The sequence below is a fragment of the Trichoderma aggressivum genome (assembly GCF_033847375.1).
Source record: "Trichoderma aggressivum f. europaeum strain CBS 100526 chromosome Unknown scaffold_048, whole genome shotgun sequence".
NCBI classification, from domain to species: Eukaryota; Fungi; Ascomycota; class Sordariomycetes; order Hypocreales; family Hypocreaceae; genus Trichoderma; species Trichoderma aggressivum.
In genome coordinates, this window is record NW_026946414.1 from 233702 (window position 1) to 256134 (window position 22433).

Here is a 22433-nt window from a genome sequence, read left to right on the forward strand (position 1 = left end):
TAGGTACTTGGTGCTTGTACCCATTGCTTCCAAGTGGGATTCTTCCGGGTTCGTGCTGGTACATGCTTTGTTTGACGGGGAGAGGTTGGCAGATTGGAGACGGAGAAGCGGGAATCATAAGGGTGGGCCAAATGCAATGCACATTAAGCATAGCTGCTCTGCGGAGCTCGGATGATAGAGCTTGGGGGAGTATCAAGGCAGCATCTTACACTACAGGTAGGTACTAGCTTACTTGCAATAAGTTAACATCATTGGATGCATTTTCACGAGCAATTTACTTGGCCTCTCTCTCTCTCATGTTCCCGTTTACTCACCAACGTTGTTCGTTCTGCGACAAGATAACATGTACCCTGCAAAAGTACCCGGCAGACATTACCTCTGCTTAACACTTGCATCCTCTTTCCAGTACCATCTGCACAAGCAAAAGGTACCCGACATTACATGAACCCTTGATTCCCGCCTCAGTCTCGTCTCGTGAGCCCGTCGCAAACGAGCTATTCCAACTACATAAGGTACTAAAGCCCCCTGACAAGCGGCAGCAAGTAGGAATTCGCTACCGCGGCACATGGAGCGACGGCAGCCTATAAGCGGGAGCGAGCCCAACAAAATGGTGACCCCCGGACACAAGGCTAGGCTCTGCTATCTTATCTGTCGCGTTCCCCCAGGCAGATGCCGCTGCATGACGGTTGAGTCTGGTCTGTATGACAGTCACTCGGTCACTATGGCAGCTCACATGTATTATCATTAGTAGATGCGTCTGCAGCTTGCATCTATCTATCTACCCGATGTATCCGCATATACATATAAGACGGGCCATGTAAGTCATAAAAGACTCACAAAACTACTCCTACTCGCATCAGATCAGCCTCATCATTCAGCCCAACCAAGTTGCAAACGACTCACCCCCCGGCTATCCCCAACGCCGGGGCAATCCGAAGCGTTCGTCTCAACCTCTCCGCGCTCAAATGTCTTGAGCTGCCATTTGTTTGTCTTTTTTTGCTTCATCTGCTTTTATCGTCTTCTTTATCTTCATCATCTTCATCCTTCTTCCCATCCCCAGCATGGCGCGGTATCCAGACGTTGCAAACTGGCTGCTCGTCTTGACGCTCGCCTGGGCTCCCATCCGCAGCCTCGGCCTGGCCGTCCAGCCGTACGAGCATCGCTTGGACAATGAACAGCTAGTCTTGGGACAGCATCGCCCAGGTGAGACAGCGCTGTCCATCCCCCGTTCCTTGCTTTGCGTCACATCAATAGCGCTCCTTTTCACTAACCTACGTCTTACAAACAACCGCAGAATCACCCACCACAGCCTATCGATCTCAGGCTCCTTACGCACCGCCCTTTCCCAGCAGGCCGGGACACCGTCCGTCAGGATTCATCGCTCTCGGTGACTCGTACTCTGCCGGCATCGGCACGGGCCTGTTCAACGGCACCGAAGATGACTGTCGCCACGGGCACAATGCCTACCCGATGCTGGTCCAGAACGACCTCAGCCGCAGCCTGGATGGAGGCGACAGCCCTACCTTTCAGTTCCTCTCGTGCACGGGCTCGACCGTCAACGATATGCTCGCCGGCGCGGAGCACAGCCAAATTGACGGGTTCAACACGACGACGACGGCCGACTTTGCCCTCCTGTCCATTGGCGGCAACGACCTGGGCTTCTTTGAAATCATGAACAGCTGCATCTTTCGCTTCTACAGCTTCTACTCTGGGACCTGCGAATCTGCTCTTCGTCGCGCCGACGAGCAAATGGCCGGCTCCGATTTCGAACACCGCCTTCGACTCGTCATCATGGAAATTCTCGACCGCGTCCGGTGGGAGAAGCGGCCGTGGTTCACCATCACCGTCACTGGATACGCCCGCTTCTTCAACGCCGACACGGAGGAGTGCGACGACTACTCTTTCGGCATGTGGTGGCGAGGCCCCAAGCTGAAGCGGGAGCTTCGACGGCGCATGAACGACATGGTTGTCGACGTCAACGACAAGATCCGGCGCTCAGTCGACGCCATCAACGCCGCGTTTGCGGAGCCCAGGGTGCTCTTTGTCGACTACGATGACGCCTTTGACGACCATCGCTTCTGCGAGCCGGGCGTCGTCGAGCCTGACTATGCGAGAAACGAAACCTGGTTCTTCCTCGTTGGCGGCCTGGACAACTCGGAGACGCCCGTGCCCGGGACAACAGACACCCTGCTCCCTCTCGACTCCCCGCTGGTTGATCCGGTCGACTGCCTCGAACCTGCGCAGAGATCCGGGGACTGGGGCGAGATGGCCCTGTGCATGATGGCCACGGCGGCTAGCAAAGATGCGAAGCTACGAAAGGCAGACGGGCGGGTCGTGGCGGAGAATTCCATGTGGTATGTGCCCACATATTACGGCAAGACTTTTCATCCGGTAGGCTTCTCCTTTTCTCTTGTACGAGTATGTATGTCACCTGCAGCCTAAACAAGATGCTGACCCGTACTCTCTCTGTGTAGCGCAGTCTTGGCCACATGGCAATGAGGGACCGCATATACAAGGCCTGGCGTGAAACCGATAATATCCCGACGCTGAGGTGATTGCGATGATCACGGCCAGTGCATTTTCTTTATACTACTAATCTGATCTCATATTATACCCCTTTTCACCTACAGCACACACATAACTGGTGGATTCCCAGAATGATGGGCTTGGTGTTTTCTTGAATCTTGAATATACTGGGGCGTTTCTGGGGGTTCAGCGGTCTACATAGATGCTACATCACCTTGGACTTTGATACTATTGATTTGAAGCTTGTGCAAAGTAGCGGAGAATGAAGAAATGGGTCGCCGCGATCCCCATGGGGCCGGCCGAGGTACCCTCTCACTAAAGTACCTAGTAGTGCCGTAGAGTGACACCGGGACAAGGTTGGTTGGTTCTTCGGCACAGTGCATATACTATCGCATGTACCTATGCATGCATGTCACTGTTGAATTTCTATTTTCAATATTGTTATACTGATAGATCCATAACATACCTCATGAATACCCTGTCTATTATTCTATTGTATTCACAGTTACAATGGCGCGTGATTAATGAATTGCAGCTGAGCTCAGATTCAATCAATTGAGATACGCCTGTAAGTGGTGTCGGTACGTACCGCCGACCCTTTGCGACGCCCTCGGAACATCGTTGTTGCTTCCGGCCTCCCAAGACACGTGAAGTTGGGTTCCTTGGACATCAGCCTCGCGATCGTCACTGTCCGTCTGCAACTTATACCCAACATCCACCGCCTACAAAGTGTTGTCGCGCCTTGCTGTGCCTGCTACAACTCTTCCCCGTTCCTTGCCGTGTGTCACGATACAAAAATTGCACATCCTGACATCATCCCGGCGCAGCGGCAAATCATGGCGCCAGACGCAGAGTCGCGCAAAGGTGGGCAGGCGATATCATCATCTGCCATGCATGATATGCATGTCACAGTTCGTTCCAGCTGACGCTTCTAGCCGCAGATCAAACCATCAAGGTCGCTTCCAAAAAGGACTCCAAGAATGCCACAATCAAGCTGAAGAAGTCGGTCCCAAAGCACAACAAGCCGGGCAACTGGATGGATGGCAGCGTCATCGATGGTATATATCAACTCTCTTCTTAACTTCTTCCACTACCGCTGAATTCTAGTACTGACGCTGCGCAAGAAGAGAAAAAAAAGAATAGCAACTCGTCACCTGCGGTGCCCGTGTCTCCTGGGCCCGTCGTCAACCAGCTGGACGACCTGTCCCGCGAGACTTTTGCCACCGGCCGACCCCTGGAGGACAACCTGGAGCTTCAGCAGTGCAAGCATTGCAAGAAGAGCATCCTGAAAACGGCCGCAAAGGGCCATATCGCACAGTGCCTCAAGGTCAAGAAAGAAAAGGCCCAGCGGAAGAAGGAGGCTCGAGAAGCTCGAGAGCGAGCCAAGGAGGCGGCCCGCGAAGAAGAGGCCAAGAAGAATGACGACGACAACGCGGATGGCAAGGATGAAGACAGCGAGGCCGAGGAAGAAAAGAAGGCCGGCAAGAAGGCCGCCAGCAAGAAGCCAGAGGTCAGCAAGAAACGCAAAGCAGATGCCGATGCAGACAAGGGGCCCAAGGCAAAGAAGAAGAAGGATGAGCCAAAGGCCAAGCTGCCCAAGCCTAAAGGTATGTTGCTGCGACAAGACAAATTACGGTTTCTCAGATAGATTCGCTGACTCTTGTCGTTTCCCCCCCTGCAGGACCTGTCGATGTTGAGCGCCAATGCGGTGTCATTCTACCCAATGGGCAACCGTGTGCTCGTTCCTTAACCTGTAAAAGTCATTCCATGGGAGCAAAGCGTGCCGTATCAGGAAGATCTCTACCGTACGACATGCTTCTGGCAGCGTACCAGAAGAAGAACCAAGCCAAGCAGCAGAGTATGTCCCCACTGCCACCACTTACACATTATCTTTTCAGGGGCTAACCCAATACTACAGAAGCTGCATTGGATGCAAATGCGCCTCTTGAGGACGACGACGACGCCAACAACGGCCCTGTAGACTCTGATGAAGAGACGGGCGCCGTCATGAGTGCCTTGGCCCACTGGAACCCTCAACCCCTGCTTCCGCAACCCCTCTTCACCCCCATCAAGCGCCAGTACCAGCTTGCAAGGCTTCACGAGCAGCTGCAGATGGCCACCAATGGAGGCCGCACAAACATCTTCAAGGTCACCGGCTTTGGCGCTCAAAGGCTGCCCCCGGGCCACCCCGGGCTGTTGGATAACGAAGACGCTCCGGGCGAGCCCGACGTGGAATCAATGTCCATCCCGGGGTCGGCGCGGCAGGCCAGTTTCGGCATGCCTGCGCCGCCACAAAGGCCGGCCTCGGTGGCGAGTCGGGCATAGAAAGCATGATGACCCTTGAGATCTTATATCATTCTCTTTCTTTCTTTTGGTTTTGCAATTACAGCGGTTGGTTGAGCATGGACAAGGCGCGTGGTGTCTTTTCTACTCTTCTTCTTTGGAACTTTTTTCTTCAATCTTCTTTTTTGGGTATATACCATTTTAGGGAATGGCTCTCGGGACTAGGAAATGGGTTTTGATGATTGAAATGACTATCCTTTCTATATTCAGCGATACGGGCGGTGACACGGCTCGGTATTGGGATACCGTGTTTTCTCGCCTGTTCTTTTCTTCTACTTCTCCTTTTTGAAGGTTTATCCATCCTATTCATTGTATAAACACATCTTTGTATAGATACGTTGTTGGAGACAGCCATACAAGGTGTATCAATAGAAGCCGAGTCAGTTGGAGTTCACATCATTGCACTCCATACGAGGTTGAATAAATTCGTGGCTGTGATTAAATAGCTGTCTATGATGGTTCTATATAGAGGCTGGTTGTTATATCAGCCATCATCAATGTGCTTGCTATATCCAAACACACAATGCAATTCTATAGTAGGTTGCAGTCTCTGGCTTTACTCTTAGTCAAGACAACAGAGATGCAATAACCTACTCTTCGTCTCTCCGTCCACAGGAGGCGGCTTGACATTGCAGTGGCCATAGTAGCTCACTGAGTGAAGGCCGAGCTATTCCTTTAGCCAACATTGCAAGGTAATAGCCAGCGAATGGATCCTCTTCCGTACTGGTCCATGTATCTCACCTTGCCGGAGCTATATTTAAAGGTGTCCAAGAGACAAGCACTCAATAGAGTTGATGGGCGGCGTACGATGTTCAAAAAGGTGCCGGGCTCGGGTATTTTAGCCATCTGACTCTGTGATTTCATGGGCTGCGTTCAATTGTCGTCACTGTCGCCCAATCAAGCCACCTGGAGATGAGAAGCTGTTCGATATGGCGCAAAGCGCATAGAGCTTCTCGGGCCTCTTTGTAAGAGAAGCTGACTGGAAGCCCTCCTTCAATGCAGAGTTCTGATACACCGTTGTTTTGATTCTGTGTGCAGACCCAAGCCTGTCATCGATCAATGCATATCTCCATAAAGGAGCTTGAGGGTCAATACGGTGCATTTCGGCACAACGTCTTCCCTACGGCGATGAATCTGAGCCACAGGGCATGGGATGGGAGCTTAGAATGTAAATCAAATTCCGCTCAACATTGAAAAGCAACGCTTGATTTTTCCACAGTACGCGAACCGCGAGCAGAGAAGCCGGTCCCCTCTGACTTCAACTTGATCAGCCCTGTCGGCAAAGAGTCCTTTGCGCTCGAAATCTTGGTGGGTTTGGTGACGACGGCGACGGGGGTGCTACAAACAAAGCATGCAATGTTTGTTTCTGCCTCTTGAGCTGGCAGCTTCTCCGAGCGAAGAACAAACTGCTTGACGCAGCTGAAGCACAGGACGTGGCCGCACTTGTCCGCCATGATCGGGCTGGAAGCGTTGGAAAGGGTCTTGAGGCATGAAGGACAGGTTCTGCGCGCTTCCTTGGTGGCCGAGTCTGTGGTTTCGTTGAACTCGATTTTCAGCAGTTTCTGGAGAGAAAAGGGGTGTGCGTCGTGCTCTGCGGAAGCAGGACAGGTGGGCGTCGTTTTGGCCTTCTTTACGACGGGGGCCAAGCCACTGTTTTGCACATCCGGGGTGAGTGAAGGTGTCCAGAATGAAGGGAGTGTTGGTTTAGCAGCCTGTCACGACAAGATTAGCATACGCTGGACGTGGCAGCATTTTTTTACGTGCGGCTCTTGGCCTCACCTTTTCATCATCAATTGCTTTCCTAGCCTTTGCCTTGTCGTTTTCCGCAATCCGATCTAGCTCATCCGCATCAAGGGCAAACTTTCTCTTGGACCCAGCGCGAACAGTAGCTTCTTCCTTTTCGCTCTCCGCCGCAGCACTCGAACGTTGCTTGCCCGAGCCATGATTATTCGTCAACCCAGCCTGGGTCAGTTCAAAGTCGCGAATGGCTCGCTCGCGCTCCTCGTCGTCGCCAATGGCTCGGATCCTGGCAGCCTCCTTCTCCGCATTCTGGCGTGCTTTTTCCGCCCGCTTAAGCTCCTTCTTCTGTGCCAAGAGGTTCTCCAGGGCGCATTCGCGGCAGAAAATGTCGCCTCGAGGGCACGCGACGGGCTCTCGGGCGTTTTCCAGGCAGAGACTGCAGAACCCAAAGGGCAGGAAAGAGTCTCGGCTGAGCTGTGCGGATTTGGAGCTCCAGTTCGACTTGGCCTGCTCTCTTTCGTACGAAGTGAAGACGGGGCGAGTCGTGTTTCTTTTGCCTGTGGACGGGGGATTTGGTGGTTAGCTTCTGAGAGCTCAAACTGGAGTGGAAGCTCGCCCAGCCCAGCAAGAGAGAGGATGAGAGCCGCCCTACTATGTGACATTGTGGCTATCCTTGCCGCATATGTGCAAACAAATGGCCTCTGCCAGGTTCAATAACGCCGGTAATAACTCGAAGCGGCACCCGTGTCGTATCGTATATATGGATTGTATGTACAGCAATGTTTGTAAATGTTGATGCAGATGCGAAGAGTATCGGATCTTAGTTTAGTACCTAGCTTGAAGCAGCGCGAAGCTTAGGCAAGCCACGATACTGCCCATCTAGGATTAGCCATTCCCCCGTCCTGTAGCCTGACTAGTACCAAAATAGAGAAATGCCAGCCCTGAAATGCAGGTGTATTTCCGGCTGCCATTGCCCAATCACATCCACTACGGCACGCTTGTGGTTTAGGCATTGGGCGCTATATTCCAGCGCTGCATCAACCAAGTTTCAGCTGCTGGCGGGCACGGCTAGCGGGCTAGCTGCAGCATTTTAGCACCTGGACCCGACCCAAGGAAAAAAAATAGGAGCGACAGGGGAAAAAAAAAAAAAAAAAAAAAAAAGGCTCGGCCCCATCTGCTCCATACGAGTACCTAACTATTATATGTGCCTTTCTTCTCACCACCAAATGGCCTCCAAAAGTGCCTGTCATGGAACCCAGCGCCGGGCCATCTCTCCGCGCCAAAAGCAACCGCCAAACATACTTAGGTAGCCGGAGCTCACAACAAGTCCCATGTCGTCGCCTTTGACTCCCACGCCCGCGTCACGGCCCGGTGCGCCCTGGCGGCTCGCCTCGGTGGCCGTCATGAGCAGCGTCGGGGCCGCATCACGAGCATTCCTCTACGGCCTCAACCGGGTCGAGGTCACGGGGCTGGACAACCTGCTGGGCGTGCTGGACCGCCGCAAAAACGGGCAGCGAGACCGCGGCCTGCTGACTGTGTGCAACCACGTCTCCGTGTATGGTATCTCAACGAGAAACAACCAAACAAATTCAATGCTATAAAACACTCTTTTGCTGACCAACTAGCCAAGACTCGATGATCCCCTGATCTGGGGCATTCTCCCGCTGCGGTACGCCGTCGACGTCGAGAACCTCCGCTGGGGCCTCGGTGCCCACGACATCTGCTTCAAGAACCGCTTCTTGTCGGCCTTCTTCAGCTACGGCCAGGTGCTGCCCACCCACCGGCTGTGGCACTCGCCGCAAGGGGGCTTATACCAGCCCACCATTGCCCAGGCAATCAAGCTCCTCTCCAGCCCGTCATCCGTCATCAAGCCCTCCGACATGACCTTTTCCACAAACGGCACCGACTGCTTCGTCTCGCCCTCTGCCTTTGCCGCCAACCACTATGCCTGGGTCCACATCTTCCCCGAGGCCTGCTGCCACCAGAACCCCGACAGTACCCTGCGCTACTTCAAATGGGGTGTATCCCGCCTGATTCTCGAGAGCGACCCGGCACCCGAGTTTGTCCCCATGTTCATCCATGGCACGCAGAACATCATGTCCGAAGATAGAGGGTTCCCGCGTTTCCTGCCGCGCATAGGCCAGCGAGTACGAGTCATGATTGGGAAACCAACCGACGTCGACAGCCTCTTTGGCCACTATCGCACTTCTTGGAAGCGGTTGGTTGAGAAGAGCGGCGACCCCGATCAGCTGAGACACGATCCAGAGGCGGTGCAGCTCAGGGTCGAAGTTGCAAAGGCGGTTCGCGACGAGATTCAAAAGCTCAGGTTGAGCATGGGATTCGCTCCGGAGGAAGACGAAACAGCCGCCCTTGCCGAGACGTGGTCCAAGGAGCCGAATAAACGTAAATTCAAGAGCCCCGTAGATGGGAGCCTTGTCAATAGACACTGAATCCAAGCGCTACAAAGTCAAATGGCAAAAGTCCCCATTTCCTGTGACGGAGTGCAAGACCCAACATGGAAATTCTCTGCTTTTGCTTCTTATTAAAAGGATGGATATCTTGTCCTGTCCCGTCCCCTAAATTCATGAGCGTTAAACTATCAGTATCAGTAATATCATCCAGCCACCGCCAAAGCCCGGATTTGTTGCGACAGCTCTAGTCTGACCGTTGTATTCCCACACCGTCTGCTGGGCATGTGTAGGTCATTTTTTTAATGTAGATATGCAATTACGCTGTCTTGATCGCCAGCCAAAAGTAATAACGAGTCAACTCTTTTTTTCCCCATACAATCGAAGAATGGCCGGGATGGACCATATAGATATGCCTGTTAATGGCCAGCCTTGCGGGATCCTGGTGCGCAGGATATGTCACAAACTATGCCTAGTAATTGCTGTCAAAGGCTTGCGAGGGGACCGCCTGCTGGAAACTCCGCGCCTGAGCTTGCAGGGCTGCTTGCTGCTGTTGTTGCTGTAGGACGAGATCGTTGAACCAAGGATGCTGCAGGGCGTCATGAGCACTTATGCGAAGCTCTGGTCGAAGCTGGAGCATCCGTTGAATCAGGTCGATTCCACTGGGGTCGATTGCGTGGAGAATGTTGCGCAAATCTTGAGTCGCGTACATTTGGAACGTGGGCTTGTACTCTGGGAGCTGGGTAATGCCGGGCCATGTGCGCTCGGTGGGTGTGCCCATGATGCGGAATATCCTGACAATCTGATCCTCGTTTGTTGTTCCGGGGAACAATGGCCGGCCAGTGTACATCTCAGCCATGATGCACCCCGCTGACCAGATGTCGATGCTCGTATTGTATGTCCTACTACCGAGCAAGACATCTGGTGCACGATACCACAAGGTCACAACCTCGTTGGAGAAGGTGTTGACGGGGATGCCAAAGGCACGGGCAAGACCAAAGTCACCAAGCTTGAGACATCCTTTACTATTAATGAGCAAGTTTTGTGGCTTGAGATCTCGATGCAGGACTCGGTTCTGGTGGCAGAAATCGATGCCCTTGAGCAGCTGGTACATGAAGGACTTGATCGTCGTGGGCTTGAGGGCGCCGCGTTCGCCGTGAGTGTCCATGTATCTCTTCAGATCGCCATCCATGTACTCAAACACGAGCATCAGCTTGTTCTCGGTGTGAATAACATCGTGAAGTCCGACAATGTTCTCGTGTTTGAGCTCCTTCATCAGCGAGATTTCTCGGATGGCGGTCGATGGCGTGCCCTCTTCGGAATCGAGGTGAATCTCCTTGAGAGCGACCAGCTCCCCGGTCTGGCGGTTTCTCCCCTTGAAGACCTGTCTGGCGGTTAGTCGACGTCTATTGTATTTGGCCTCAACTGCAAAGAAACCAACTCACAGTGGCGTACGTGCCCTCTCCGAGCTTCTCCAGTTGCTGGAACGAGCTGGGATGTCTCTTGCCGTCCATCTTGGCGGTTCTGCGTCGCGTCTTGTCTTTGCTGCTGACAACCGAACAGCTCAGCTCGTCTGCTTGTCTCCAGATGAGTCAGAGTCAGTACCCAAAATGCTTGATGTCTCCCCAAGAGGCTGGAAGCTGGGAATACAGAGGAACAGAGGAGGATCGAATGCCCCGCTATAGTGGGCCGCGGATATGCACTTAGATAAGCCGTATCGAACTAACGCTGAGCGCTGTCCCTGCATTCCAGGGATCTTAAAGGGGCGTATTTCTAACACGGGGTGCTCTGTACTTGTACTTTTAGCTGTTTGTCACTGCAGTACGGAGTACAGTAGAGCACTAACAGCTGCGGTATGCTGTGTCGGATGCTGGACATAACAGAAGGTCATGGGCGGTTCGTTATTGGCTTCGTGAAAAGCAGGAATAGCACGCGCTCCGTTGGCAAGTGAGGGAATAGATGAGCCTCTGCCTCCATCTCTGCCTCTATCGCATCTTATTTGCCAGTAGCAGCACCACTCTATTAGTAGTAGCGGCTGTCAGTCAACTGTTCAAACGAACGACTTACATCCGATCCTTGATCAAGTAAAGAGTACGACGCGAAAGGTACCCAAAAGTCGTTCCCCGCTCTCCGCAGTCGCGCATCTCCACCCCACCGCCTGCCAAGTATACCTACGCAGTACTCGGTGAGACGGTACCCCATACCTTGCTCAACACTTGCGCTGTCGCGTTAATCACCGGCCGAAAGTTCTCCCCCAACGATACGGATAGATCAACTCTAAATCACACGTCAGCCCTTCATCGCATCTTTGCTTCAACAACGTTGCTTCAGACTTCCTCCCTCTTACCTACCTAGTACTGAGTCTCCCAGGTCCGCTCATTGCTGGAGACTCGCGCACAACATGCGACCAGTTCCGGCCAGCGGCAGCGCTTCTGCCCATCACCATCATGGGCGCCCCGACAGTTTGACGCCCACTGCGACGATGCCCCAAATGACGTACTTTGTCGGCACCGAGGATTCAATCAGCGACTTGAGCGAGATGAGCTTCCAGACGCCGCGGTTCCCGTACAAGAGCGAGGGTGAAGCAAATGCAAATGCAAATGCAAATGCAAATGCCCGCGCTGGCAAGAGCTGTCACCGATCCAACATGTCCGCCTCCACATCCATATCGTGGCCTTCACCGTCTCTCTCGTCCCAGCCCGGCGGCGAAACGCCTCACGACCTCTCCAGGCCAATGACTCCCGTCATGCTGGGCACCTCTGGCCCCGAGTCCGTCTTCAGCTCGACCTCGTCGCCCATGAGCTCGCCCGTCGCCTCCATGTCTGCCAGCCGGATCAGCTCTTCTCTAAGTCTCATCGGCCCACACCAAGGCGGCATCGGCCTCTATCAACATGCCAACGACGGTCTCGCAGGGAGCCACACGCCACAGCTCATCATGCCTAGCCTGACTGTTCCGCGGCGCCGGCCGTTTTCGGACACGGGAAAGTCGTTGGGAAAGCTCAAGGTTCTGGTGACAGGCCCAGATGGTGTGTTTTTTTCGTCGTTGCGATGCTTGAGGAGAAGTGACTGCTAACCACAACATGAAAGGGATCGGAAAATCGACTTTGATCACGGCTATCGCCCAGTGCAGCGAGCATATTGTTCATGTAGACCCCGTTACGAATCGCGACAAGGGCCAAGTATCCGAAGTATATGCCAGCACCCGCCCCTACCCGTGGTGGAGAGCAGAGCTGGACCCTTCTCTTGCCCCAAGACGACGAAGTTCGGCAATGGATCAGATGCTGGACCGTAATCTCTGTTTTGTGGACTGCCCTCCGCAGCAAGATTCCGAGGCTGCGCATCCGGCCGTCCGTTATGTCGAATCACAGCTCTTTCCATTGCTGCACCGGCCAATCAGTGACGGCGACCTGTGGAATCTCCTAAGCAACGGGGCTGAACCTATCGTTGATGCAGTGCTGTATATGCTGCCCCATACTGGTATGTTACTTGCTAGTCACTCAGCTCTCAACATGTTTGACTCTAACATGATAATTATAGGCCCCGAAGCCGCAGATGTAGAGACAATCAGACTGCTGCAAAACACCACTAATGTGATTCCCCTGTTAGCCCGCGCCGATGAGATCAGCAACGACGATGCTATTGCTTCCAAAGAGACCATCGATTATAGCCTGCGTGACAAGAACGTTGAATACTTCTCGTTTAGTGCCCCTGGAGAGTCTTCTGAACCATCGGATGTCTATGCCGTCTCGAGCATCTCCGACTCTGATTACGATGTGATGGACGCCAGCGTGTTGATGAATTCGGAATATGTCCGCCCGCTTGTCTCTACAGATCTCCATAGGCTCGTGGAGCAGCTCATGTCACAAGACGGCAGCGCAAGACTCCGACATGCCGCCTCGCTCAAAGGTGTCAGGTGGCGGCGACAAAAGGCCAGCAGCTCCTCATTGCAATCAGCGCTCATCTGCCGCCAACCCATGAGCGTGTACCCCCTGTCCGCTCCCTCATGGAACCGTTCATTCCTCCCCGAGCAGTACCACCGCCCCTTGGAAATGGCGAGTTGGGCTGAGAGCTTGCGGCAGAGCCTAGAGGCTGAGCGCCTTTGCGAAGTGCCGATGCAACTTGTCGGGCCAGGTATGACGATGAATGGCATGCCACTGGCAAGAGTGAATCAAAAGTCAAGACGTCAGAAACACAAGAAATCAAAGCGCGAGGAAGTAGTACCACACCACCAGGATCCGCTCGGGCTGTTGGGGCTGGCTGGCCAGATCAAGTGCAACAGCAGGCTTACTCTTGAGCTGGTCAGCAGCATCGGAGTCATTGGATATTTCACATCATGGCTTGTGCGTCCGGATGGAATGGTGTCAAGATGTTGATGTGTTTGACGGTGTCATGGTCGAAGCTTTCTCTCTCCCCACTTCACGGCTTCTTTCCTATTCTCTCTTATGTTTTTATAGCCCCTCCATGTCCAAGCCTGTGTTTCCAACTTTTCTTTGAGGAGTTTTATTGCTCACTTGTTGCAGGCAATAGTATGAGGGCCGTAAAATGATGCCTCAACGGTTTTTGTAATAGCATATCATGAGGTGGATGGTACATGTGTCTAGATATATATTAATTTACTCCCCAATGTTCAACGTCTTCGTAACAGGTACATGATCTTGTCAATATATTAAACGACTGTAGACAGAATAGACAACTGCATCTTCTCAAAAAACGAGTTCTGCGTATTTACACATCTGGTGAACATTAGTCAGCACACAGCTCGAGCGGACCTCTACCCAGAGCCACCAATATGTCATAAATTACCTACCCTGTAGCTTCTCAAGTGAGGAAAATCCGGCCCTCATTCATCTGCCATTGACGCAGAACCCGTATCTGAATCTCATTATTATTACTTTCATATCTGTTATTCATCGAATTCTGCACAAGAACACACTGAGCTATGCGTGAGATTGTCACCCTCCAGCTAGGCAATCTGAGCAACTATGTCGCCACCCACTTCTGGAACACGCAGGAATCCTACTTTACATATGCAGAAGACGAAAAGTCGCTCGTGGACCACAACATCCACTGGAGGGCCGGCATTGGCGAGGATGGCTCCGACACGTTTCTGCCGCGGGCCGTCGTGTATGACTTGAAGGGCGCGTTTGGGCCGCTGCGAAAGGTCAATCCCATGTATGATGTTGCGCCGGGTCAGGATGTTGCCCTGGCTTCGCTGTGGTGAGTTTTTCTGAGAGCTTCTTGTAAGGAGGAAATGTGGATTCTTGCTAACGTGTTGTTTCTGTTTGCTTTGTTTTGTGTGTGGAATAGGCCTGGTCAACCGGCGGTTCATAAGCAGAGCCCGCTGTCCTTAATCGACTACCAGAGAGATTTCGATGCCGGCGTCAAGCCAGGCAAGCTCAAGGCCTCCGATGTGCGGTACTGGTCCGACTATTCGCGGGTCTACTACCACCCCAAGTCGCTCATCCAGCTGTACGACTTTGAGCTGCACTCCAGCATCATGCCCTTTGAGCGCTTCGAAACGGGCGTCGAGCTGTTTGAGTCGCTGGAGAAGGAGAATGAAATGGTGGACAGGGACTGGCGGCCGTTTGTGGAGGAGTGCGACCAGATGCAGGGCGTGCAGGTGTACACGACGCTGGACGATGCGTGGGGAGGCTTCGCCAGTTCGTATCTCGAGGCGTTGCGGGATGAGCATCCCAAGACGTGTATCTGGGTCTGGGGCCTGCAGAGCCCCGTGGCGACGATTGTGAGGGAGAAGAGACGGCTGAGGCTGGCCAACACGGCGATGAGTCTGAATCAAGCGTGTGCCCAGGCTTCCATGGTGGTGCCCCTGGGTCTTCCCGACTCTCGTGTTCCATCTGGCATTGCTGTCGACAGCAGCTCGGCGTGGAACGTCTCTGCACTGCTCGCCACAGCTACGGAGACGGCCTCGCTGCAATCCCGGCTGCGTCTTGACGGGAGCTCGCAGCCTCTAGGTATGGCTGACATGGCGCAGTGCTTGAACGTCTCTGGCCGCCAGACTCTAGCAAACATGCGCATGACTGTTGGGCCACAGGCCGAACTGGACTTGGACGAGCCTCCTGAATTGGACTTGTCGCAGATTGGAAGCTCAAAAGATGGAGTCAAGATGGGGAACAACAGTCGGGCATTTGGCAGACTATCGTCTCTCCGAGTACCCGAGGACTCTAGCAAGGACTCTGCAGCTGAATATATAAAGGACCAGCGCCCCATCATCGGAAACACCGTTGTTCGAAAGTAAGCATACAAAATGACTACACCTGCGTCATGAAGCTAACCAAAAATCGCCCCATAGCTACAAAACTTCTCTCCTCTACCCCCTCCTCGACAGCTTCCCCTCAATATACAACTACGACCTCCACAACCGCGAGAGCATCCCCGTACGCACAACCATCGCCTCAGAAGGCTCCATCGTGTACAAGATGAAGAACCTGCGCTCGCAAGTAACCCCATTCATCTCACTAGAAGAGCGCGAGAACCTGGTCAACGGCTTGGCGGACCTGGGAGCCGCCTATGAGGATGACTGGTCAAGCGGTAGCGATGAAGACGACGACGATCTTTGATGGGCTTGAACTACTTCAAAAACAAGGGGGTGAGATTGACTAAGGGGTGTGTACGAGTACACTAAGAATGAGATTCATACAAAAATGGCCCATGCTAAAAGCACATGGATCAGACAAAGGAAGGGACAGGAATGCAGCCATGGCTGAGGTAGCTTGTAGGCTGTACATGTACCTAGGTACGCAGTACTTGTGAACCATCAAGGGGAGCATTGTCTCATAAACATGACTCAATGGCTCAAAAGGCGAGGTTTTCAATGTCTCAGAATATAATTGCATTCGTGGCAAGCCAACTCTATCTAAATTTAACCCCTACTATGGATTTTAAATGCAAATCTGAATAGAGAAAAAAAAAAGGAAAAAAAAAGAAGAAAAATCATCTCAAGAGGACCTCTTTGTGTCAGTGTAGATACGACCGAAGAATAATCGCTACGGAATCGTAGAATATGCGGTGTGAGGTGGTAAAGAAACCGCGAGTACCAGCTCTCATCGTCCTGCTAATATCAGATTAGGCGCCGTTTTATTATGTACCTCGTATGCCTGCCTCAGTACGGTGGTATACGTAAAGAAAAAAAAAAGGGACAAGCTGAAGAAGGGATAAGAGAAGAGAAAAGAAGAAGAAAAGAAAGAAAAAATGGGGCCGGAAAGCGATAATGTCGACGAGGCCGCACGGGGCTGAGCTGCCGGTTAATGACCAGCCAGAATCACGGCGGATGGGGGAGAAAAACGCATCCCAACTTCTTCAACGTCAGCTTGAAATTTTAGTAAAACAGTGGTCCAAACCGAAACCAAGGCTTGAATCGCGACACGGTGTCTGTTCTCGTTCTCGTCAGCCAGCGGCCGCAACCGAGGCTTGCTGTCTCTTCGCCGGCGGAGTATTGTCCTGCCAATGTGTCAGTATGCACTCTCCCTCCTCAGGAGATTTGGATAAACGTATCGCATCCCACAGCGCGGGGCGAATAGTCGATGCGATAGTATTACCTCTGGGGGGCCTCGTTTCTTGTTTGCCGTGCTCTTAGCGCTTTTCTTCTGAGGCTTCTCTTCTCCGGGGTCAAAGACGTCGTCTGGGAGGTTGAAGCTTTTCATGACCATCAACCCATATCCTTGGTTATCAGAGGAGTGGTGAGGGAGCTTACTTTCGAACGTGCTGCACACCCAGAGAAACGGATGGCTGAAGTTCTTCCTGGTACTTCTTCCACTGAGTACACAGGACCTTGAACTCGTCAACCTGGTACGATAGATCAAGGGATTTGGCACCTGTAAAATCAGCATCACGTGAGAATTCGACCGCTGGAGGGCCTAGGCAACGAATGGAGCGAGAGGCAACATACCCTCTTCCAGCTCGAGACCAATGTAGTGAGTAGTGGTAAAGACCTCGACGGGGGATACAGCTTCAGCAGAGCCATCCTTGACTTCTGGCTTGGGTTCTATCTCGCCAGAAGTCTGATTATCGCCCCCATCTTTGATCATGAACTCGAGGCTTCCCTCTTGCACTTGCTCGATTTCGTGGTCATTTTTGCACCGGTGTCGTCGATCGTAGCCCTTGTTGAACGCGTGCGCCAGTGCGATGGAGGGATGCTGCTCCAACTTTTGCACCAGCATACGGACCTTGGACTCGACATATCCCGACCATACCTTGTGGGCCTCCTTGTCCTTGCTTGCAGACACCACGGAAATGTAGTATCTATAGCCCGACGTGAAGAATGTGTGCTTGACAAACAAGTCACTCCATGGTCTCTTGCCAACCATGATTTGCTCGGAAATCTCTAAACCGCGACGAAGCTCGCGCTGGATAACGGACATGGAAGATCGAGTAATGTTGAATGTCGCACACATCGAAGGATAGGCCGGTGTAATGACGGGCATCAGGTGGAACGAGTCGCCTTTATAGACCTAGTGAGCAGCAGGCGGCTCAGCATATATCCAGCCATGACCGAGGACAGTCTTGCAAATACGTACCTTGGGATTCCAGACGCGAACTGGAAGAGGACCGCTCCCTATGGGCTTGAGAAGCACGGGTTGCGGCCATCGCCACTGGCCGATGACCAAGAAGAACTTGTTGACTATGACAGACGTGGCAGCCTTGGGGTAGAGCTGGCAGACACGGGCAACAAGCATCGCCCAAGCAACACCTCCAGGAAAACCCATAATGTTCGCATAGACGGCGCGGCGTTGCGCCCACAGCTTGATGGCTCGCAGGGCAAGCTTGAATGTACTCTCTTCGGGGACTAAAGCCAGAATCTCGTCCGTCACTCTGGTGCCATTCAAGGATCGTAGCTCCGCTTCGTCTAGACCGCGCAACAGGCTAGAGTCTTTGAGATTATCGAAGTCTGGGGAGATTTGCTTTTGGATAATTCTAGAGAAGATTAGATCAATGCTGATGTCGGAGTACTCGAATTTAATAATGGGCACGAAAGCGTCCGTGACGACGGTTAGATCGGTGATGGCTCCCGCGGGCGCCATTGAGACGAGCAGGTCGGGAAAGTATTTGAAGTAGTCCTCTCGAGTGACGTATTTTGGCGCGACGATGAGCGTGTCGATATCCGAGCCAGGCCCAAAGACGCCAAGGCGAAAGCTGCCGTACGTGAACACCTTGCCCCTGGCGTTTTTGATGAGCATTTCATTCTTGGGCTCCTTTTCCCTGGCAACCTTTCGGACGAATTCGTTGCAAATCTCTTGCAGCGAGTCGAGAACCGTAAATCTAGATGGCTCGGCCGGTCAGTTTGGAAGCATCACGGTATGCGGGCCACGCGCGTCCGACATGCCTTTTCTGGGTGTCTGACGGGCTCTCGAATGTTTTCTGGCGCCGGAGTTCTTCGATGAGGGCGTCGCTGGCACGCTTCTCCGCCTCTGTGGGGAGAGTGACGGAGATTGGCGGCGTGACGCCATAAACCTGCTCGCTAGCCATGATGTATCGCGATCGAAGCCGATGGGCTCAGGAGCATCGTCGAGGGGGCCAAGCGAGTGTTGAGAGCGTTGGTGTCTGCTGTTGGAGACGAGGCTTTTGATATAATTTAGCCAGGCGATGGATGGATCGCCTCTTCCTTCAGCGGCGTCCTAAGCGATTGTAGCAGGCAAAATGCACTGCTGATGCTGACGTTGTTTTCTTGGCGCTGGAAAAAAAGGTTGTAAAAAAAACACGTCCAAAATGTTTAAAAGAAATCGGCTTGCCAGAGTTCAGAAATCCCACCACTTTGGCTCGGCCAATACGCGCACGGTGTAAGGCTTTGCGGACGGGAAAAGCAATGTTCCGGGCCAGAGCATCGGCCCGGCGCTAAAGCAGCAAGGATGATATGCATGTAAGGACTGCGCATGATGGCATGCTCTGCTAATAAGGCGCCGGCAAGGTAGAGCTCGAGCTACCTGGTCTGGTGTGGTCTTGTCTGACGTGGTGTGGCCTGTGTTTTGGCCGAGTCAAAGGCAGATCAGATCCCTGGACAGGACAGATGATACATGCAGAGCAGAGCAGTACGAGTACAAGGAACAAGGTACAGCGCGGGTACAAGTGTCGGATGCGTTTTGGCGGCGGCGTTGTTTGTGCCTGCATGTCCTTTGAATGTACTCGAGCACATGCGCTGCAGAAGCTCGACCCTTTTTTTTGTCTTTGTTTTACTCGTCCCCTTTGGGTTCTACATCAATCGGTAGCACACCAACTTGTAGCTTGTACCAAACGGTACTTGGTCTCAAGGGAGAATCGGCAGCGATTCTCAAGGTTTCTCTTACTGTAGACTAGCATGAGAGAATTCCAGTCACGCATGTCTCGTGCCCCGAAAAGAACGTTGAAGCCTTAAGGTACCTTACGCACTGCCTCCTACTACCTGGTACGGAGTACTGTACTCGTATACCTTGCTTACAGTACAAGTACCCCATCCTGCCGGTACCCCAGGTAACCGCTGAAGAAGAGTCTGCCCGCGCCGCCCTGCATCGAGTCTTGAAACTTAGCGAAAATACCAGCCTCGCATGTACATGTACCCAGGTACCTCCCGCCACTTTAGAGTTCCCACATCTAAAGTGGTGGGTCGCCCGACGCGAACGCGATTGTGTTTGAACAAGCCATAAGACAATATGGCAGCTTTACTTTTCGATTGAATCATTGCCTCTTTGCACGCATTTTTTTTTTCTTTTCCCTTTAAATGCCAGCCTGGGGCGCACAAACTTGACCGCAGGCTGTGGCCCTTCATGCGCCGCCTCCAGACCGCCCGACCACCAGCTGGCTGTTGAAAGCGAGAGCATCAAGCAAGGCAGAAAAAAAAAGAAGAAGCAAAAAAAAAATTATTATTCTAAATACTCCGGCTAAGAAGATCGATCTCCGCAGCATCGAGTTCCGCAGCGAACGACCCTCCCCCTCCATCCAACCATCCAACCTTCGCCTCAACGGACACGATACACGATATATAATAACCACACCGACGATGCCGCCATCGGGCAAGCGCTCCCAGCGCGGGCGGCGCGACCTTCGCAAGGACAAGGAAATCGCCGCAGACCTCAAGAGCTCGTCGCCCAGCCGTCCCGCCAAGCGGCGCAAGAGAGCGTCCTCGCCAGACCAGCCCGACTCCGTCCCGGCCGGCGCTCCGTCGCAGTCGCAGGTGCCCGAACCCGAACCCGAACCCGAAGCCTCGTCGTCGCCCAGAGCCGATGACGACCAGTTGGTGGCGCAGGTGACGCAGCAGCTCCGATCGCAGCCCGTCCAGGCCAGCAAGGACCATTCCAACGCCATCCACGAGGCCAACGGCGACGGCGTCAAGGCATATGCAAAGATTGCGGCGCAGGACTGGACCTACTACATCACCAAGCTCAACGTCAACATCGGGCGCGCGCCGGAACCCTCCCACGGCGGATCAGGGCCGGCCGGCAGCGAGAATGCGGTGCACATCGACCTCGGTCCCGGCAAGATGGTGTCGCGCGAGCATGCCACCATCTCCTTCAACTCCAAGGACGAGATCTGGATGCTCTATGTCAAGGGCCGCAACGGCGCCAAGGTGGATGGCCAGATGATCAAGCCGCAGACGTCGCATCCTCTGACCAGCGGGGAGGTGGTCGAGATTGGCAACGTCGAGATGATGTTTGTGCTGCCTTCAGAGCTGAGTGCGCTTCACGTCCATCCCACCTTTCTCCAGCGGTGCGGACGGGGCGTGGATGCACCAAAGGCTGCGCAGCCTCGCCAGTACGGGCCCGGCACGCCGGCCAAAGTAGATCGAAAGCGACCAGGGACGCCGACGTCATCGCAGGACCATAGCGCGGCCACGATTGTCAAGTCTCCCGTTGCGGCGAGCACTCCGGGGGGCCTTCTTGGAGCCAGTGGTGTAGACCTTAGTCTGGACGACAACCAGCACATCAAGCCCCAGTACAGCTATGCCCAGATGATAACGCAGGCCATTCTGAATGCCCCCGATGGCAAGCTGAACCTAAACGGCATCTATAACTTCATTATGAATAGTTATTCCTATTATCGCCACCAGCATGCGGCAGGTTGGCAGGTGAGTAGCTTGGTTGCATCGGTATTGTTTGTTTTGGTGAGCGCTGGCTGACCTTGGTGGTAGAATTCAATTCGGCACAATCTGTCGCTTAATAAATCTTTTGACAAGGTCGCCCGGTCTACCGACGAGCCTGGAAAAGGAATGAAATGGCACATCGTCCCCGAGACCCGGGACGAAATGGTGAGGAATGCATACAAGATAGGACGTGGTGGTCACCGGGGATCGTCAGTGCCATCGTCACCGAGCCAGCTCAATTACATTACCCACGGCCCCAAGGATATCCTGGCCCGGGATCCCTCATCTGCGCAAAAGAGGCGAGGATCGTCGCTGGTATCGCCTCCCCCTCAGTCGTCCCTCCGCGCCATACAGTCAACGCCGGATCGCGGATATGGTCGACAGACGGACCGGAGCTCGGCCCTGACTGCAGACGGAAGCCCGTTACCCCGAGCGAGGAAATCGACAGCGGGCGACTCGTCTTTTTCTGGCTTCCATCCTCAGTCGCCCACATTGACGTCGTCGTACATGCAAGATGATAACGCATCATTCATTACGCCGGCGCCGCCAAGAGTCCATCCCAAGCTTGCGCCTCCAAGCACTGCGCAGCGACCCAGCCAGCACATGCCGACCAGCTCGCCGGCGCCCTTTTGGAAGTATGCCGACATTGGCAGCACGCCGTTGAAGCCGCCGTACGAAGTCGTCAGTCCTTCGAGAGTTGCTGTAGAGGGGCGTCCTCAAAGCAGCAGCCCGCCTGCGGTCGGCAAGTCGCCGCCAAGCAGTCCGTCTCGACCGCAGAAGTCTGGCCAGCATGAGGCTGCGGATGCTGCGGATGAGCCCGAGGATGAGCAAGGGTTTGATTTGATGAAGTACGTACATATACAGCACTGTAGTACCCATCTTGACATCATTTCTCCCTCTTCCCAATTTGATACTGACAGAATTTCGTTTAGGGGGTTTCAGAGCATTGGCACATACCACGCTCCGGTAGAGAGAGGCGTTCCCATTGGCGCCGCCTTGAAGGGCGGTTCATGAAAACGGTATATCTTTCAACAGGTACCCCCCAAAAACCTTGTTTTATGAATTTATGTTTGTATTTTTTTCCCCCTCTGCATTATTGGTCTGTACGTCTATATGGAATGGGTATAAGGGACAATGGGAAAACGTGGGATGGCGGCGTATGAGTTGGGCAAAAAAATCCTGAGGGGGCGCAAAATATGTCCTGATGAAACTCTTTTGGCTTTTTGGTGTTTTTTTTTTTTTTGGTTGGTGGGAGGATGTGATGATACCTGGGTTTTTATAGGCGGGCCATTGTATCAAAATCGAGTCGTGCAGGGTTTTTGCTGAGCATGATTGTCAATCCACATGCT

The 22433-nt window shown here is 53.3% G+C and overlaps 8 protein-coding genes across 8 annotated transcripts; 5 read left to right on the forward strand and 3 right to left on the reverse strand.

Annotated features, from left to right (window-relative positions):
* Positions 1–1061: 1061 nt before the first annotated feature.
* Positions 1062–4851, forward strand: Triagg1_9074 (uncharacterized protein; the record flags this gene model as incomplete). Its single annotated transcript, XM_062903991.1, has 8 exons — positions 1062–1203; positions 1295–2418; positions 2475–2551; positions 3200–3390; positions 3462–3584; positions 3651–4133; positions 4175–4384; positions 4445–4851. The coding sequence occupies 8 exons, from the start codon at positions 1062–1064 to the stop codon at positions 4849–4851; spliced, it is 2757 nt and encodes a 918-aa protein (XP_062752018.1).
* A 1202-nt stretch (positions 4852–6053) lies between these two features.
* On the reverse strand, positions 6054–7271 carry Triagg1_9075 (uncharacterized protein; the record flags this gene model as incomplete). The annotated part of the gene is made up of 3 exons (XM_062903992.1): positions 6054–6581; positions 6649–7166; positions 7262–7271. The coding sequence occupies 3 exons, from the start codon at positions 7269–7271 to the stop codon at positions 6054–6056; spliced, it is 1056 nt and encodes a 351-aa protein (XP_062752019.1).
* A 669-nt stretch (positions 7272–7940) lies between these two features.
* Positions 7941–9059, forward strand: Triagg1_9076 (uncharacterized protein; the record flags this gene model as incomplete). The annotated part of the gene is made up of 2 exons (XM_062903993.1): positions 7941–8164; positions 8240–9059. 2 exons carry the CDS (start codon positions 7941–7943, stop codon positions 9057–9059), a joined length of 1044 nt encoding a protein of 347 aa, XP_062752020.1.
* A 430-nt stretch (positions 9060–9489) lies between these two features.
* On the reverse strand, positions 9490–10531 carry Triagg1_9077 (uncharacterized protein; the record flags this gene model as incomplete). Its single annotated transcript, XM_062903995.1, has 2 exons — positions 9490–10401; positions 10463–10531. The coding sequence occupies 2 exons, from the start codon at positions 10529–10531 to the stop codon at positions 9490–9492; spliced, it is 981 nt and encodes a 326-aa protein (XP_062752021.1).
* Positions 10532–11418: 887 nt separating this feature from the next.
* Positions 11419–13390, forward strand: Triagg1_9078 (uncharacterized protein; the record flags this gene model as incomplete). The annotated part of the gene is made up of 3 exons (XM_062903996.1): positions 11419–12043; positions 12105–12494; positions 12555–13390. The coding sequence occupies 3 exons, from the start codon at positions 11419–11421 to the stop codon at positions 13388–13390; spliced, it is 1851 nt and encodes a 616-aa protein (XP_062752022.1).
* Positions 13391–13956: 566 nt separating this feature from the next.
* Triagg1_9079 (uncharacterized protein) lies at positions 13957–15595 on the forward strand (the record flags this gene model as incomplete). The annotated part of the gene is made up of 3 exons (XM_062903997.1): positions 13957–14234; positions 14325–15269; positions 15328–15595. The coding sequence occupies 3 exons, from the start codon at positions 13957–13959 to the stop codon at positions 15593–15595; spliced, it is 1491 nt and encodes a 496-aa protein (XP_062752023.1).
* Positions 15596–16421: 826 nt separating this feature from the next.
* Triagg1_9080 (uncharacterized protein) lies at positions 16422–18500 on the reverse strand (the record flags this gene model as incomplete). The annotated part of the gene is made up of 6 exons (XM_062903998.1): positions 16422–16475; positions 16574–16670; positions 16729–16849; positions 16924–17485; positions 17552–18293; positions 18343–18500. The coding sequence occupies 6 exons, from the start codon at positions 18498–18500 to the stop codon at positions 16422–16424; spliced, it is 1734 nt and encodes a 577-aa protein (XP_062752024.1).
* Positions 18501–20004: 1504 nt separating this feature from the next.
* On the forward strand, positions 20005–22098 carry Triagg1_9081 (transcriptional regulator family: Forkhead; the record flags this gene model as incomplete). Its single annotated transcript, XM_062903999.1, has 3 exons — positions 20005–21069; positions 21133–21932; positions 22017–22098. The coding sequence occupies 3 exons, from the start codon at positions 20005–20007 to the stop codon at positions 22096–22098; spliced, it is 1947 nt and encodes a 648-aa protein (XP_062752025.1).
* Between the last annotated feature and the right edge of the window lie 335 nt (positions 22099–22433).